Here is a 16811-nt window from a genome sequence, read left to right as displayed (position 1 = left end):
AAGGTCGTGTACCTGTGGGAGGGATTGCAGGAATATCCAGGATGGATCTCCCTCAGCTGTCACCATCCTCTGCTGTGGAGCACATGTGACATCTCCCTCGTTTCTCTTCTAGGAGAGGAGGGGACATCATCGTTATCGGCCTGGAGAAGGAATCAGGCACCCAGAGGGGCAGAGTGATTGCTGTGCTGAAGGCTGGGGAGCTGGCTCCCTATGGGTGAGGCTGACAGGGCAGTGCCCATCACACCAATCCCCAGGGGAATAAGGAGACTTTTTGGGGGGGTGGGGGCAGAGGGGGTGGCTCTGCAGGCTCCAGAGCTCTCAGGAGCTTCTCCTTGGCTTCCAGCAACATCTGAGGAGCTCCCAGCTGGAGGAGAGGTGGTGGCTGGTTGCACGTGGAGGTGTGTGCTTGCTCTCATGGTCAGAGGAAGGCACCATGACCACAGCTTGGTCTCCAAAAAGCCACAGAGACCACGTCCCACCCCCCCTTCCCACCCCTTCCCACAAGGAGAGCATCAGGACTGTCCGCACAATGTGATAACCATGGGGCTGATCCTGCCTGGTGCTGACTCCCAGGGCTCTGAGGGCACCTGGCAGGGGATGGCTGGAGCTTGGCAGCCTCAGGCCCTGCTTTAGGAACAAGAGGTGTCTTTATGCAGAGCGTGGTGCCTGTCTGTGGTTGCATTCACGTGGCTCAGGTTGACGTCCTGGCTCTAAATGAGCAGCTTTGTGCTGCCGGCAGTGCCGGGCCCGGGGAAGGCTCCTGGAGCACAGGGGAGAGCAGTTACATACATTAATTTCAAATGTTTCATACAAGGAAGGAGAGTCCAGGTAAATAAATAGCTGCTAGAGAGAGATGGGGGTGTTCTTGCTGATCACTTAAATACCAGTCTGGGATTGTACTATTTATGTCCAAATAAATGGAGGTTAAGCGGCGCTAAGGATTAGAAATCATCATTTATCACCTCTGGGCAAACACAACAAGAGATCAAAGTGGTCCCCCCAGACCCTCTGCTTGCTGGCCCAGTGTCTTTAGCAGGCAGGCAGGAGCAGGGGGTGCTTTTTGTTGTTCACAGGTAGGTGGATTTTGCTCGGCCCAAATTAAGTGTGGAGTTGAGGGGAGGTGACAGAGCTGTCACAGGCTTGTCCTGCTTTGTTGCCTGGCTGGCTCAGGCATGGTGGCCACTGACTTGCCCTATCCTAGGAGGATGAAGGCCAGTGAGTAGTTCCTGGCACCTCCAAGCCCTTCTGGTGCAGAGCAGGGAGGTGGCTCCTCAGGGACACCTTGTAATTCAAAGCCAGCCCTTGTTGCCAGGGCTCCCCATCAAGGGGCTTTTCTGGGGGGTGGTAATTTGGGGGGGTGGTCTTCCCCCCCATCTACTATTGGGGTGGTAGAAAGAGCCCACAATGTTCCTTGCAAGGATACAAATGTCACCTGCCTGGCCACCTCTCTCTGGGGTGTCTACAGCTTCAAGCCCTCTGGCTCAGAGACCATGAAGGGAAGCACACCCTGTGTGCTGCTGGCACCCAGAACTCCTCCTGTACAAGCCTAGGGGGTCCCTGGGGTTCTGTGGCTGTGCCTGCTGGTCCAGACCTGGGGCTGGTACCCTGAGCTGGCAGAGCTGCCCTCCATCAGGGGCTCTCAGCAGCCCTGTGAGCTGTGCCATGATGTGGCCTGGTTTGAAAATGTCCAACTGGCAGCAGGGAAAAGAGAGTGGGTTTGGCAACCCAGGAGGTTAACAGCCACTTCAAAATGTCACAGCAGACTTAAGCACCCACCTCCACCTTGAGGCACCTGGATTCCCTTAGGGATCTTTTCCCACGTCACTCAGCCACTTGGTTTTGCCATGACACAGATTCTGATCCCCCTCTTGTTATGTTCTCCTTTCTCAAGGATTTGCAGCTTAGGAAAAAAAGAGATTGGAGAACTGGAAAGGAAAGGCAGTGCCTCCCAGGTGGGCTCTGAGCTGCTCTGATGTCCTTCTCTGCTCTCCTCTTCCTTCCCCAGGGCTCTGGTGGATGCTGCTCTGGTAGCAAAGGACACAGTTGTGTGCTGCTTTGAGAATGAAAACATGGAGTGGTGCCTGGCTGTCTGGAGGGGCTGGAGTGCCAGAGACTTTGACGTTTTCTACCAGGCCTACGAAGAGCTGGGAAGGCTGGAAACCTGCCTGAGGAAGAGAAGGTAGTGCTGGTGGCACTGGGGACCGAGGCTGGAGGGAAGATGGACACGTCCTGCTCCCAGTGCTGCTGGACACCAAGGCAGGGGATGAGGGGGGCTGTGGGGCCAGTGTGGGGCTGGTTTGCTGCTACTGAGCACTGGGGGGACCCGGGGCTGGAGCCCTGTTAGGGATTTGGAGGAGTGAAGAAGCTGGTGTGAGCAGGGCAGGGCTGAGCCAGCAGAGGGTCTGTCACACACTCCCCTGCTCCCACTGCCAGAGAAGGTGGAGGTGCCTGTAGCTCTGCTCATGACTTTTTCCAATGTCTTTTTCCTCATTTTTCAATTCCTTCCCCACCTTCAGCATGCCCTGGCTGCTGCTTTCATAGCCTTATCTTGTCAGCCAGGAGAGCTCCCTCAACCTCAGCAGGGTCTGCCCTGAGCACGTTTCAGTCCTTGCTGCCTGCAGGGCCCTGTGGGCTCCTTCCCCCTTTTCCCAGGGGAATGCACTGAACTGGGCTGCCTGCATCCCTACTGGTTTGTTAGAGGCTCCTCCAGGTGTAGCCCTTGTTGTGACTGCTGTGTAGATACACCCAGGTGTAAGGGTGTAGAGGCACCCAGGTGTAAGAACCAGCAAGAGGCTCTGGCTGGCCACTGCGTTTCTGGTTCTAAAAGCTTTTCTGGTTCTTAAAAAAAAAAAAAATTAAAAATTATGGTTCTAAAAAAAAAAAAAAAGAAAGCTTTCTGGTTCTGAAATCTGTTGTGGTGCAGTGTTACTGTGAGCAATCTGCCAATAATGCTGCACAACCTCAGCCAGGAGTGAGCTGTTCAATTGCACTGCTGCAAAGTCAGTTGTAAATAGAGCTGATACAAAGCAAAACCACTTGGTTTGACAGCTACTTCTCCGTGTAAGAGAAGGGAGCCCTGGGACCAGGAAGGTTTATATAAAACTCTTTTCTCAACTCCTCTTTCTCTTGGTAAATGCACTCTGGAGTATTGGGAACACAATCAGCTTAATTTGCTTGTGTATCTGTTCAGCTTCCGCTCACCACAGCTTTTATTTTATCTTCATTAGTGGCCTGGGATGATGGATTGCTGCCGAGTCCAACAGCACTCAGTTATCCCAAGCATGTACAGCAGTGTAAAAAAGGGAGCCTGGCAAAGCACCCTGTAAAAAGTTGTACAGTTTGAATTTTGGACCTTTTTATTTCTACCCCAAGAAACTTGTGTGAGCATCGGCAAGGCTGGCCAAGGCCGAACGGGCAGGTTAACCCTCTGCTTCACATTTCTGTTGCAGGCTGCTAAAAAAAAAAAAACAACCCAACAACCCTTCTTCATAAACAGTGTGCATCTTGTTGTAATAAACAGATTTCTCCCCAGGATGACACCGAGTTGGTGGAATTTTTTTATAAGCAGCCCATGCCTGCATCAGCTGCAGGGGGTTCAGGGTTTGCAGTGGTTGATTAAGATGTGTGTCCTCCTGCTGAGAGTAGCTGGGATTGGATTTAAAAGCACAGGTTGGCTCCTTACCTGGCCTCACCTCTCTCCATCCCCCTGCAGCTCCTCTGGTGGCTCCTCAGGAATCAGGTATGGGTTTGCTTTCTCTTGGCAGGAAAAACTTTGCTGCCTGTTGTCTCAGAGATGGGGAAGAGGTGGCTCAGCCCTTCTCTGCTGTGGTTTGATGCATTTTTCACAGCTGCCCAAGAGCTTATCCTGCCTCAAGCTGAGCTGTGAAATAGCTGTATCTGTGTCAGGGCTAATTAACTGCCTTGCCCTGAAACTGTGTCACCAACCTCCTGTCTTGCTGTACCCCCATCACCTGAGCTGGGGTGTAACCATCTCACAGTCACCTTCTCTGGGTGCCAGACCCCTTTTACAAGCACACAGTTGTTTTGTGATCCTTAAAGCCCCAGCAGAGGCTAAAAAAGAGCTTGTACTTTCATTCAGCCTTGCAGGTTTTCCTCAAGAAAATGCTGTCTGGAGTAGGCACAGCAGCTCCTTACCATCCCTCTTGAGCAGAACATCTTGGGCACTGTGCTGTGTCCACAGCTGCCGTGGGGCTGTGCCCCTCATGGGCTCCTCACTATCCACAGGAGGGGTCAAATGGCCCTTGTGCCCACCCCCCAAGACACACCAGGATGTCCCTGCTCCAAAAACTGCCACCCTGCTGCCACCCTCACAACCAGGGCAGGATGGTTGGGTGAAGAGGGTGGGAGGACTCGAATGTCGCTGTGTCGGTGGCAGGAGAGGTCCCTGCCTGCCACCAGGGCCAGGAGGGAGATTGTCCTGAAAGCACTTGGGAACCAGGGGATTGGGTCCCAAAAGCAACTGAGAGCCTGAAGGCTGCTGCCCTGGAGTCAGGACAAAAATCCTCCCCTTCAGCAAACCTGAGTCCTCGTTAGCACAAAGCTGCATTAAGTGAGAGGCGCACGTGCTGCGGGAACAAATCCCCAGGGGCAAAGAAATAACCAGAAATTGAAAACAAAATTAAAAAAAAAAAAAAAAGAAACCAAAACCCCCAGCATTTTAACTGAGACCTCACTGCTCATTCCCAACCCTCCCACCAGCAAAGCCTGTGCTGCTCCTGGCAGGACTGAGGGCAGTTTTGCTTGAGGGGCATCATCCATCCCCAGCATCCATCCCTGGGGAAAGGATGGCAGGGCAAGACCAAAGGCAGGAAAAGCCCCAAAATCCCAGGGGCTGCCAGAGCTCCAGCTGCTGGGGATTTCAGCTTGGACCTGGAGAGCTGTGGGTAGCCCAGTCCTTGCTCTTTGGGTTCAGCTTCCAAAAACTAGCCTCAACAGGGGCCTGAAGGAGGGAAGGGGTTATTCCTTCAGCTGAGGAGAGAAAACAGCTTAATTTTATTTTGTCAACATCAGGTTCCTCCCAGCCCATCTCAGAGCAGCAGGAGCACCCGGGAAGGGCTTGGAGTGGGGAGGGAAATGGATGCTCTGAAATGGGATTAACCTTCCCCAAACCCTCAGTGGGAGGGAGGTGGGTGTTGGGGCCATTAATTACTTCCCCAGGAGGCCAGTGTTGATTGCAAGGAAAGCCACAGAAAGGGAAATTTAACAGTACTGAAAATTTCTCCCTAAAATTAGGTGCCCTGACTGATCCCAGCTCCACAGCATCCCTGGAGCTGTGGCTCCTGACGTATCCAGAAGCAGCAGGAGCCAGGATGCTCTGGGCATCAGGAGCAGCAGCTGGACATCAGATGGTGGGATAGGAAGGACAACAAATCCAGGCATCTTTTCTAACTTTGCAGCATGAATAGAAACTAAAAGCAGGATTTTATTTCCTCATCCTTTCAACAGCATCTGCCCCAGCTCTGGTGCCTGGAAGCACTGAGCCAGCCCGAGTGTGAAGGTGCAGGAGCTGCTGACTCTGCTGTTCCTTCTGCCCTTTGCTTTTGCTCTAACACTGAGCTCCCCCCAAAGCCCAGCACAAGCAGTAGAACACCCCATGAACTCTGCTCCCCCTGCCTGACAGCCCTGATGGCTCTTCTGGCTTTTGAGGTTTAGAAATACCATTTTTGCAGCTGCATTTTTCCAAGAGGTGAGTGATTCAATCGTTTTTCTTTTTTTTTTTTTTTTTTTTTTTTTTTTTTTTTGTTTTCCCTTCTCTGTTACATTCAACATGGAGAAAAAACACCCTGTAATTTCTTATATTAGAGCAAAACCACCTCTTATGCCCCAGGGCCAAGCCTGGGGGGCAGGTGGGCACTGTCACCCCAGCTGGGTGCTCCCCTCATCCCACACTGCACCAAGGGCTGGGTGTCAGCACAAGGACAAACCCAGGTGACTTTTCAGGGATTTGGGGAGAGGGGCAGTGCTGTCTGCTTTGTATTCTGCTGCTGAGAGGATGGAGGAAATTAGTTTTCTTTAAGCAAACTTTAAAGGACAGGAAATATTGTGGCTATTTTGGGTGCCAGCCTGTCCTCAGCTCACCCCGGGCTGGGGTGATGGGATGGGGAGCAGCACGGGGCTGTGGTGGCTTAACCAGGGCCCTGGATTTGTTTTGCTGTGGGCAGGAGCTCTGCCAGGGTCAGGAGCTCATCTTTGTCACCAACACCAAACTCAATGACATCAAGATTTTTTATTTTTTTTTTTTAAAAAAAAAAACCCACCACTAAACCCTGAGGAAAGGCCCATTCCCAAAGAGCTCAGAGGGTTGACCAACCTGGTCCTTTTCCTTCCTAGCTCAGCACTGGCATCCCCAGGGAGATGCTTCTCACCATCAGTGTTGATATTTTGTACCCCATCACTCTCTGTGCTGCCAGCAGGACCTCATCAGGTTCCTCCAAGCCTCAGGTCCTGCTGAATCCCCCTTTGGGTCAACCTGTCACCCTCCTCCTCCTTCCCCAGGGACCAGCCCACATGCTGCCACCTCCCTGGTGACACAGAGAGGTGTCCATCCCACTTCCCCTCAACTGCTCCATGGGGAAGAGCAGCTTGAAGAGCATGGAGCAGGGTGGTGCCCACACCCATAGGTGAGTCCTCCTCCCCCTGCAAGCACTGGGGGTTGGATGGGGGGGGCTGGAGGCAGATGGGGGGCACCTCACCCCAGGGCCAGGCACGGGGACCTCCTGGGGACACCCCAGGAGCATGAAGGTTGAGCTGTGCTGTGTCCCCCTTTGGGGCCCCATCCTTATGAAAAGAATCAGCCCTTGGAGAGGCTCCTCTGTACAATTTAATCCTGACTTTGCTTTTTTTTTTTTTTTTTTTTTTTCTTCCCCATTTTGACAATAGGGCCTTGTACACAGCACGGCTGCCTCTGAGGGAGGGGTTTGGTTGGGCTAAAAGCCCCCCAGCAGCAGGCACTGCCAGCTCCAGCTGAGGCTCCCAGCTCCAGGTTTGTGAATCCTGGGCTTAACCCTCACCACAAGAGTGGGTTGGGGGGTCCCAACCCCACACCCCATCACCCCAGGGGTTGATGATCACACTGGTGCTGATTTGGGTGAGTTCCTGCACTATTAAACACTTCAGCACCATCTTCCAGCCCTAATAAACCTTCCTTTAGGGACCTCTTGGTCTCACCTCTGGAGAAGGGATTTTCCCTTGAGTTTCCACCATGCTGATGAGCTGCCCCTCATGGCTGCAGTGAGCAGGGCCCCAAGTCAGCTCCAGGCTTTCCAAATTCTGCTGAATTTTTGAAATGAAAAGTAATGAATCTGCCTGGTCTCCCTCTGCAAACTCTGTCCTTGTTTCTGCCCAGCTTTTGATGGCTTGGGAGACCGCTCCATGCAGGGTGGTGGGAAGTGACAGGGGTGTGAAAATCAGCTCAACTTTACCCAAAAACTGCCCTGTACACTTCATGAGAAGCCAGGGATGGGGAATAGGGTTGGAGATGGAGAAGATTATGAGAATGGGACCAGGGATGGAGTTGGAGCTGATGAGGATAAAAATGGGGCCAGGGATGGGGTTGGAGATGATGAGGATAAAAATGGGGCCAGGGATGGGGTTGGAGATGATGAGGGTGAAATCAAGGCAAGGAATGGAGTTGGAAAGAATGAAGATGGGCCCAGGGATGGTGCTGGGGGCAGGTGCTCAGCCCCAGGGGAACCACAACAGATCCATTTGGGCAGTGGGCAGCCAGCCAAGGCTGCACCTCTGGGGCTGCTGGGGATCCCCAGTGATCAATCAATGATTGTAACCATGGCCTTTGCCTCAGCAATTACTGGAAAGGCAACAAAGCACCAAGGTGGTGGTGGTGGCTGTGGTGGTGGCTTTTTGTCTTTTTTTAAAGACCCCCTCAGCAAGAGGCACAGCAGGACCCAGGCAGAGTCCTCCCACCCCCAGCTGCACAGCATGGACCCCCCCGAACTTCTCAGACACTCAAGCCCTGAGCACTGGAAATCTTGGAGCTGATTCAGGTCAATTAAAGTCACAATTTTTATTGAATTAAAAGTGTGAAAGTAAACACTGCCAGCCCTGCGTTTGGGCTGTTACTTTTTTTTTTTTTTTTTTTTTTTTTAAATGTTAATTCTTTTTTTTTTTTTTTTCCACCCTCCTCATAAAGGTGATTTAAAAGGTGGTGGAGATCCCTGGGCTGGAGGAGGGCTGGGGAGATGGGTTTTGGAGCTTGGAAAGGACGTGGATGGGTTCCTTGCACCTGGGAAAGTGTCAGCAGAAGTTTGGATGAGAGGAGTGAAAGCGTTTTGGCAGCAGCAGCTGCCGGGTGAAATCCCATAAAAGGGTTGGGGGGAAGGAAACCTCGTGGGACGTGGCTGCTCTGCAGCTCAACGTGCCTTGGCCAGGGAGTCCAGAAAGTCTCCATGTCCCATGGAGGAGTTGGAAATCGGGTCCAAAACCCCCTGGATTTGCCCCAATCGGCGCAGGAACTGATGTTGCCAGCGGATCCCTTGGCAGGGACTGCAGCCCTGGCTACAAAAACTTTGGGTTCAAAAGATCCCAAGGTGGGCAGTGTCCCACCAGCCCAGAACCACCACATCCCAAAGCAGAGGAGGAGGAACCCAGTGGGATCTGGGAGCCTCTGCCCCAGGCAAGGTGCCCACGTGCTCTCCAGTTTTAAAGCACCGAAGGATTTTTTTTCTTTCCCAAAAAGCTCTGGCAGGAGGCTGCCCCTGCCAGCTGGGCATTTCCAGCAGGGACCTGAGTGGAATGACAGGCTGATGATTTGCAAGGTAAAATCACAGCTTCACCAAACCCCCAGACAAAGCAGACTGGGGGGGCAGTGGGAACCTTCTTGCTGAGGCTGCTGACAGGAACCGCCCGCCCAGGCAGGGCCCAGGGAGCTGCACCGGGCCTGGAGCTGCTCACAGATTTTGTATCTTTTTTTTTATTTTTTTTTTTTTATTTTTTTATTTCCAGAGCAATAAACCCCCACTGTGCCTGAAGGCCCCAAACTTGAAATCCTTCCACGGACTGTGACTCTGCAAAGTTACACATAAATATTTAACCTGTAAATAGTCACAGGGAGCATGACGGGCACCGAAAGCACGGTGAGGGCTCTGCTGGACCTCCACTTTCACAGTCTCCTTTGCCTCCTTTCACCCTCATCAATCCTCCAGCAACAAAACTGGCTGCTGGGAGGGAAGGGTTTTTAGAAATGAGCAGTAATAAATCCAGCCCTCCCTTCCCCCTTGCCTCTCCCTGAAGTTTCACATGTAACTTAACTCCAGCGACCGATGAACGTTCGTGAGCAAGGAGCCAGGAGCAGCCTCGAGACTCCCCAGCCTGAGGCTCACGGTGGTTTGGCCGTTCCTCCTGGCAGCCCACGGGACTCCAACCGACCCCACAAACATCCCCCCCGAGGAGAAAGGACCAAGGGAAGCTTCAGGTGCCTTTGCAGATCCCTCCTGATGTTCACCTCTACCCAGCGTGTCCATCAGCTCCGTCTCTGCAGGTGACAACCCTCCCCAGAGCTGAGCAGCTGCTTGGGGACAACCCCTGGGGACATTCACTTCTTCTTAGCACTTGCTTCCACCTGTTCCAGCTCCTTAGAGCTTGGGCAGCAAAACCAGCTGATTTTAGTATAAAATGGCTTTATCTAAGGAAAGGCTTTATCATAGACTGATATAATTAAAAATGTAACATTAAAATGGATTTCTCTGAAGCTGTCAGTCCATAAAACACGAGGTCAGTTAAGATGCAGGGCCTCAAGAGTTGCCTGCAGCCTTGGTGTAAAATTCAGCTTGGACAGATTTGGTTAACTCCAGGAAAAAAAAAAAAAAAAAATACCAGATGGGTGATTTTCATTAAACTGCTTTTTTCCATTCCCATGCACTTTGCTTTTGCCTGCTGCTATGGGCTGAGAAAAATCCTTCATAATCATAAATGTTAATATACAGCATAAGTACAAGAAGACTTTTCCCCCCCTCTTGTCTTTTGGTATTGCTCTTTAGGGTTCATACTCTTCAAGCCTTATTCTGCAGCCACAAATTCTAGTGGTTTTTTGTTTTTTTTTTTCCCCCCCTCCCCACTGTGAAGAAACACATCTGTAATTCCTAAGATTCTCCCTTTAGGAATTAATTGCTATCAAAAAAAGCCTCACACCACTACGGAACAACTATGATAAAGCTGTCAAGAGTTATTAGAAGAGCTTGGCCCACTTAATAATTATTTTTACTGTGTTTTGAATACACTAAATATTAAATATTCAGCCTTGTGCATTTTAAACGTAGAGTTATGGATGTTTTCAGTCAGCAGAAGCACTTCTGATCTTTTCGTAAGGAAAAAGGCAAAACCCCTCTGCTAGAGACAATCAGCCACCCCAGCTCAGGAGTGATGATCTGGGAATACAGACCTGAGGCTGCTGCTGCTGTTTTCCCTCCCCCCAGAGCCAAGGTACGTGGCATGAAGTTTATTCCAGACCAAAAAGCACCAGACAGAGTCCAAACCCTTTGTAAAAAGGGAGATCTTTGCCCCTGGACTTCCCCAAAGTGCTTCACCTTCACGCTGTGTGAGAAGACACGGACCGAGGCAGACGACTGAGGAGCTCCAGTTGCAAATAAAAAATCTTTATTGCATCTTAGAAGCAAGTCTTAAGGAAAAGAAAAATTTAAAAGGAAAAGGAAAAAAAAAAAAAAAAAAAAAAAAAGGGAAAAGAGAAAAGATTTTTCCATGCACTGAACCCATCCAAGTACCCACATCCTTGGGGCTGTCACCAAAAAAAACCAATGAGCATTATAAGACATCGACTCTACACGAGCTGCAGTTCATGTTCCATACACGTGTAAACAATGGTTGTTTCTTCTACTGGAAGAGCAATTACTCTGTAAGATCCCTTCAAACATGGCAACCACCTAAGCATCAGTTTTAATCCATTCCTTCCCTGCTCTCCACTTCCCAAAGAGCAGAAGTGGGGCTGGGAGCAATGAGACGAAACGGTGCTGGAGGAGTCGATAGAAAAATATATTGTTGGCTGGGTTTTATTTTCTGTTTCTGCTGAGTGAGATATTTACAGGTAGGAAGGTCCAAGAGATCATCTGCTTCAACAACAATGTCCATTCACTAAGTCTCAGTGTAAAGGGTTTCCTTTCTGGCTTTAAGGCACTTTGTTTCTTTTCTGTTCTCTTGCCTTGCTAGGTGTTAACTCACAGGGATCATGCTTTCCTTGTATTTGGCCTCCCCATCCCCAGTTCCTCTCAGAACACTGAAAAAAAAAATTCTCTTAAGTTTACTGAAGCCATTCCCAAAAATGTTAAAAGAAATTTTGGAAAAAAAAAAAAAAAAAAAAAAAAATTAATGAAAAAAATATTTTTAGAAAGTAATCTTTGGAGATCATTTACTGCAAGTATGATGTACACTACCTTATCAGTGAGAAGATGCAATACATTCCTAATATATATATATATATTTACACACACATATATATATATATAAAATATTAAAATGACTAACAGATATTCAAGGAAAGGTCAAGAACCTAAGCCAATGGATATTAAATAAATTAACGGTCTATCAGATACAGGAAAAAAAAAAATAATCCCAAACAAAACTAGTAATCAAATGTAATAGTTGTTCCCATTAACATCACATCACTGACTGAACAAAATCAAAGCAATCAGGTGCAGAACACTCAGTACAGAAGATTTTTTTGTGAAGTTCTCGTTAGGGATCTCCAATTGTTCCTTGTGTGCTGTCGCTGGGCTGCAGGAGATTCACCTTCCCCTCACTTCCCCTCCCTCCTTCTGCTTCAGGGTTTCTTGATCACATCTCTTGGGCTCTACACAGGACAGCAGGTGAGGGTAACACACAGAACCCACCACAGATTCTGAATACATAAAATAAAATTTAAAAAATAATAATAATTAAAAAAAAAAAAAAACCAGACAAATTTCGACACGGAGCAGTTTAGCCAAGAGGTTGTGCTTACTTTCTTCCCTCCCTTGAAGCCACCCGGCCATGATGAGTGGAAGTGTATATTTAAACAGAAATAATCAGCCATTTGGGACAAAAAAAAAAAAAACCCAAACCACCAAAACCCAACGAAACCTCCTGTGATTAATAATACCCTTTGCACTGCCAAACCGACTGGGTTTGTTCTAATGCAATTAAAAAAAACAAAACACCAAACAAAACCAAACCAAGGGCTCTCCTCAAGAAAAGCAGCAGAATCTTTGCACGGGAGCAGTCCCAAAAAAACCATTTCAACACAGAGCTTTTGTCACTTGGGTTGCACGCTCAGGTCTCCATGGACAGAATCCCAGCAACGACGACAGCAGCGGGAAAGGTAGGAAACAAACTTTCTGTTCAGGAGGAAATTCTAATTCAAGTCAGGTTTCTGCTGATAACTCCTAAACCAATTTGTCTGCTTGTTTGTTTGAAGGCAAATGTTGATCACAGTTTTGCTCAAAAACCAAAAAAAAAACCCACAACAACAACAGCAACAACAAAAACCCAACGGCCTTGTTCTTCGCCAAAACGAGCGCTTTATAAGAAAACAACGATGATTTCTAAAATATATCCTGTGTGGTCTTTTAAAAGTGAATTATCAAAAAACGTTTTCCCAAAAATAAATTAGATAATTAAAAAAAAAGTCTTTTCCAGCATAGCTGGACATTAGGCTGTCCTCACCGAGTCATTGGTATTGCTGCTTTTCCCAAAATTTGGGTCATTTTTTTCAAACCATATTTCAGCCAGCTGCTGTGTGGACCCATAAGTTGAAGCTTTGGACCCCAAGCACATTTTATATTGTTTTGGATCAAGATTAGGGTCACAAAAAACAGGGTGATGCACATGGACTACTCCAATTTCTTGGCTTCGGAAAGTTTTTAAGCCAGCTTGAATGACTTTGTTAAACAGGTCAACGTCTTCAAGGCCCCAGCCTTGGATGGAGACATCAAAGCCACCTGCACGGATAAGGTCACCCTTGTAAATACAGGTAATACCAAAGCCATAGTTCCTCCAGAAACCTGTTTTCTGGGTGAAAGCAAAATGATTGTCACTAGGAACCTTTCCACTATAAACAATCTTTGGATCGTACTGGCTAAAAATGATGGGAAAGTAGACTTGTTGACCCAAAACTGTGTTGGCTCTACACCTCTGGAGGAATTCCGTGGTGAACACCAAGTCAACGTCGCAGAAGAAAAGCAAAGACTCGTTCTGGAACTGAGAAGATCCAACTTCCAGAGCCAGTGCCCTGGAGAACTCCCCTGACACTGGTAAGACCTGCATGTCAGCCTTGGGGTACTTGGAGTGGTAATCTCTCATCAGCTCGATCTGCTTCGCTTTGTCAGGGTTGGAGTTGGAATTGAAAAGCAGGACCACCAGCTTGACGTTCTGGTTTGGAATGAGGCAGGTCTTCTCAAAATTCCCCATGAACCTGGCAAACATGTCAAAACGCCCGGAGAGAGGCATCAGGATGTTGATCTTCTTGTCTTTGAGTTCCTTCCTCTCCGCTTTGGATCGGCTGAGCTGGAAGGGAACGAACATCTTCAGCGAGTTGGAGAGGAAAGACAAAGAGCCAGAATCCTGGTTGATTTTGCTGGCCAGCTCTCTGGCGTCCATCTCCTCGTGCTCCATGAACTGGATCTTGCTGAAGGTCTGCTGGAGGTACGCGTGCCTCCTGACGGGCACCGTCATCTTCTTCCCCTTGTGCTTTTTGTACAGAAGCAACAAGTCCAGGACGTACTCTGCTCCGTAGAGGGGATTTACCCTCCTGTAGCCATACTGGATCTCCTTGAAATCTATGATCCTGCCCCGGGTCTTGGCGTTGGCATTGATCATTTCCATGACCTGCATCACGATGTCGTCCAACGCTTCGCGCTGCGACGAGTCCATCCCTCTCCGAGGGGGCTGCCCGTCGGCACCCGAATACAAATACTTGCCCGTCAGGTATTCCCACTCCAGGATTTCTTCCCGGTGGCGGGGCTGGAATCTCATGAAGGAGGGTGGCATCCCCAGCTGCAGATCATCCTTGTGGATTTCCGTGTTGCTGTACTTGCTCATCAGGACGATTTCCCTGTGGAGCTGCACGGTCCGGTGCCTCAGCTCCGCGATCTTGCGGCTCAACATGTAGCTGTGCAGCCTGTACTGGTAGGGGGGGTTCTTGTTGGGGTGCAGCGTGATGGCTCTGTGGATTTTGCTGTTCCTCAGGTCCCGGATGTAGCCCTTTTTGTTCTGCTCGTAGTTTTCATAAAACAGCTGCTGCATCTGGGAGAGAAAAAGGAGAAGTCAGCGTCGCGCCGGTGCTGCGCGGGGGAACCTCAACCCACGCAGCCCCCGCTGGGAGAAAATTCCTCCTTGCAGGGCCAGAAGGTTTCTGAATAAGCTGTTCTTGGGTTGAGGCACAGGTTGGAGGGACAGCAGCTGCTATTCAAGGAAATTAAGAGGATTACTCATTGTAAACTGGTAAAAGAAACATCTACCACGGATTTGGGATTACTACAGCTCATTTGAGAGATATCACCAAACAACTGAGCAGTAAGTAGATTGTAAGCTCTTTTTTTTTTTTTTTTTTTAATTCACAACAACACAGCACCACCAGGAAAAAGAAATTAAAGTGAAGTTTTCACTACAATACTTTCACTATTCTTCTGCCTTCCGTGGACTTTAAGAGTAATAATAATGGAGAGCAGTAAATAAGATGCCATATACTTAGTGAGAAAGTATAAAGACACCTTTTCCGTGGCACCCAAATGCTGTCCAGGCACTAGAACCCAGCCTGCTAAAAGCTGTAGTCCAGATGCTAAATCTTGAGTGCTGCAATCCAAAGCTGCATTTCCCTTGGCTTTTTAAAACCTCAGGAGAAAGCAAAATGCACTCAAGATTCCTAGCAGCAGTTCCAGAAGGCAGGTAGCCCAGGATAAGTGTGTAGGCTGGAATAAAAGCATCCTTAAAAGAGGAAATTGCAATTTAAAGTGAGAAGATGGGGAGCTAAGATTAGATTGAGAAGTTTTATGGAAAGCCACAACTTAAGAAACACAGACAAACTGGCTTTACAGTTTTCAGTAGGTCAGGCAGCAGCTGATATAATGAAAGGCACATGGGAACCAGGATGGTGATGTGGAAAATAAGCTGGAAATAAAACCTTAAGACAAAATAAAATAAAAAGACCCAAAACACCTCAAGGCCAAAGTTCTATACAATGGGCATTTGAAAAGATCACAAGCAGAGTCTGTGTCACAACACAAATGTCATCAACCTGCAGAGGAGCTGACATGATAGTTTCAGCTGATCTAGGATCCAATCTATGTTACTGGCAGCAGAACTGGCTGTGGGCAATGGAGCCCGGGTAAAAAGGCTCTGAAGAGCAGCCAAGAGCTAAAATCCAAAAGAGGAACAGAAGAGAGAATGGCTCAAATCTGAAGGCAATTGAAGGGAGCATTAAAAAGAAAATCACAGGCCCAGAAAGCCTCCCTTTAACAGACTGAGTGATGCCTCTCCCAGCTGTTCAGACCCCTCTCCTGTTCAACCTTTGGTTCCTTTTTTCCCATCACCATGGACAGAACTGGAATCTAAGGGATAAACCTGGATGTGATGGCCACCACCTCAACACCCCAGATGTGTGACCACTGACACCTGGCACTGGGTGCAGGCAGCACCTGGACCTTCATCTGGGCGAATGGAATTCATTTGGGAGGAGGAAGGAGGGAGGAATTTCAGCTGGACTGAGAAAAGGAGGAGGGTTTTTTTCATGGGTCATCATCAATCCTCCAGCTCTTCTCCATTCCTGCTCAAGTCCACCTCATCCCCTGCTCTCCCCTGGGTGGTTCCTGCTGCCTGTGAGGGGCTTTTGCTAGAGACCCTCTTGATAGAGACACTTTTGTTAGAGACCCTTTTGTTAGAGACCCTCTTGTTAGAGACCCTTTTGTTAAGAGACCCTCTTGTTAGAGACCCTCTTGTTAGAGACCCTCTTGTTAGAGACCCTCTTGATAGAGACCCTCTTGTTAGAGAGCCCCCAGACAGCAATGCAGCCAAAGGAGAAGATCCTCTTGGCAAGGAGCTGCCTGTCACCATGTGCATCCTTTCAGGAATCATGGAAGATTTAAGGGTGCTATGGGCAGAGCTCAGTTGGTCAAGTTCTCCAAATGGAACGAACCCCCCACTTTCCTGAGATGTTCTTCCCCTCACCCAAAGACTGTTCTGCCTTTGTATCCCTGTATTGTTTCCTCCAATAGTCACACTTTATTTTTTTTTTGTCCACTTTGAACTTCCCTGCTTCTGTTAAGGGCTCTGGAAGACCTCGAATCCCAGTCCTGAAAGCACAATTTATTACAATAAAAAGCTCACACAGGAAGAACAAGACCAGTCCAGCACTGCAGGACCCACAGGAATATTTTTCCTGGCTGCACTGATCTATCCTCTAGATACCCCTAAACACCACACACACATCTAGAACTACAAGTACTGAATGCCTGTGGCAACAGCCTGGAGATCTCCCTGACACTACAATTACAGCTACAGGCACAGGTTTTTCCAACAGGGTTGTGACATCAGATAAAAGTTTTTACATCATGTCACAAAGCAACTATTATTTAAAGGCAAACTGAAAACAGGACTTAATTTTAAATCTTGGAGACAAAGTCAAGACCATGCAGCATGAGTGCATTTATTCCAAAAGTGCCACCTAGGGCATTCTGAATTAGCTGTGAGAGGAAACTCTGAGAAGCAAAAGGGCTTTGAGAGCACACAACAAAGTTTTAACAGAATACCAATGGGCAGGAAAAGGTTATGAAACTTCCCAGTGGAAACAA

General features: G+C 48.6%; 2 protein-coding genes across 10 annotated transcripts in view; one reads left to right on the top strand and one right to left on the bottom strand.

Annotated features, from left to right (window-relative positions):
* LRRK1 (leucine rich repeat kinase 1) overlaps positions 1-10075 on the top strand; it is an 80616-nt gene extending 70541 nt beyond the window's left edge. Inside the window, exons 32-36 of one of the 9 annotated variants that reach the window (XR_011727919.1) lie at positions 113-214; positions 2006-2179; positions 6517-6641; positions 6901-8024; positions 8983-10075. Coding sequence is in view for 3 of the 9 variants with exons in the window: in XM_071754208.1 (XP_071610309.1) it covers positions 113-214; positions 2006-2179; positions 4100-4442 (619 nt within the window). In the remaining 6 variants the exon portion in view is untranslated. The other 8 variants (XR_011727916.1, XR_011727915.1, XR_011727920.1 and 5 more) reach the window with 8 other exon arrangements.
* Positions 10076-10610: 535 nt separating this feature from the next.
* CHSY1 (chondroitin sulfate synthase 1) overlaps positions 10611-16811 on the bottom strand; it is a 75012-nt gene continuing 68811 nt past the window's right edge. The window contains exon 3 of the mRNA XM_071754212.1: positions 10611-14268. Coding sequence (XP_071610313.1) covers positions 12676-14268 — 1593 coding nt within the window. The 3' untranslated portion in view covers positions 10611-12675. The remainder of the gene's footprint in view (positions 14269-16811) is intronic.

Source organism: Heliangelus exortis, chromosome 11, assembly GCF_036169615.1.
Source record: "Heliangelus exortis chromosome 11, bHelExo1.hap1, whole genome shotgun sequence".
NCBI lineage: Eukaryota > Metazoa > Chordata > Aves > Apodiformes > Trochilidae > Heliangelus > Heliangelus exortis.
This window is presented reverse-complemented; position numbering and strand designations above follow the sequence as displayed.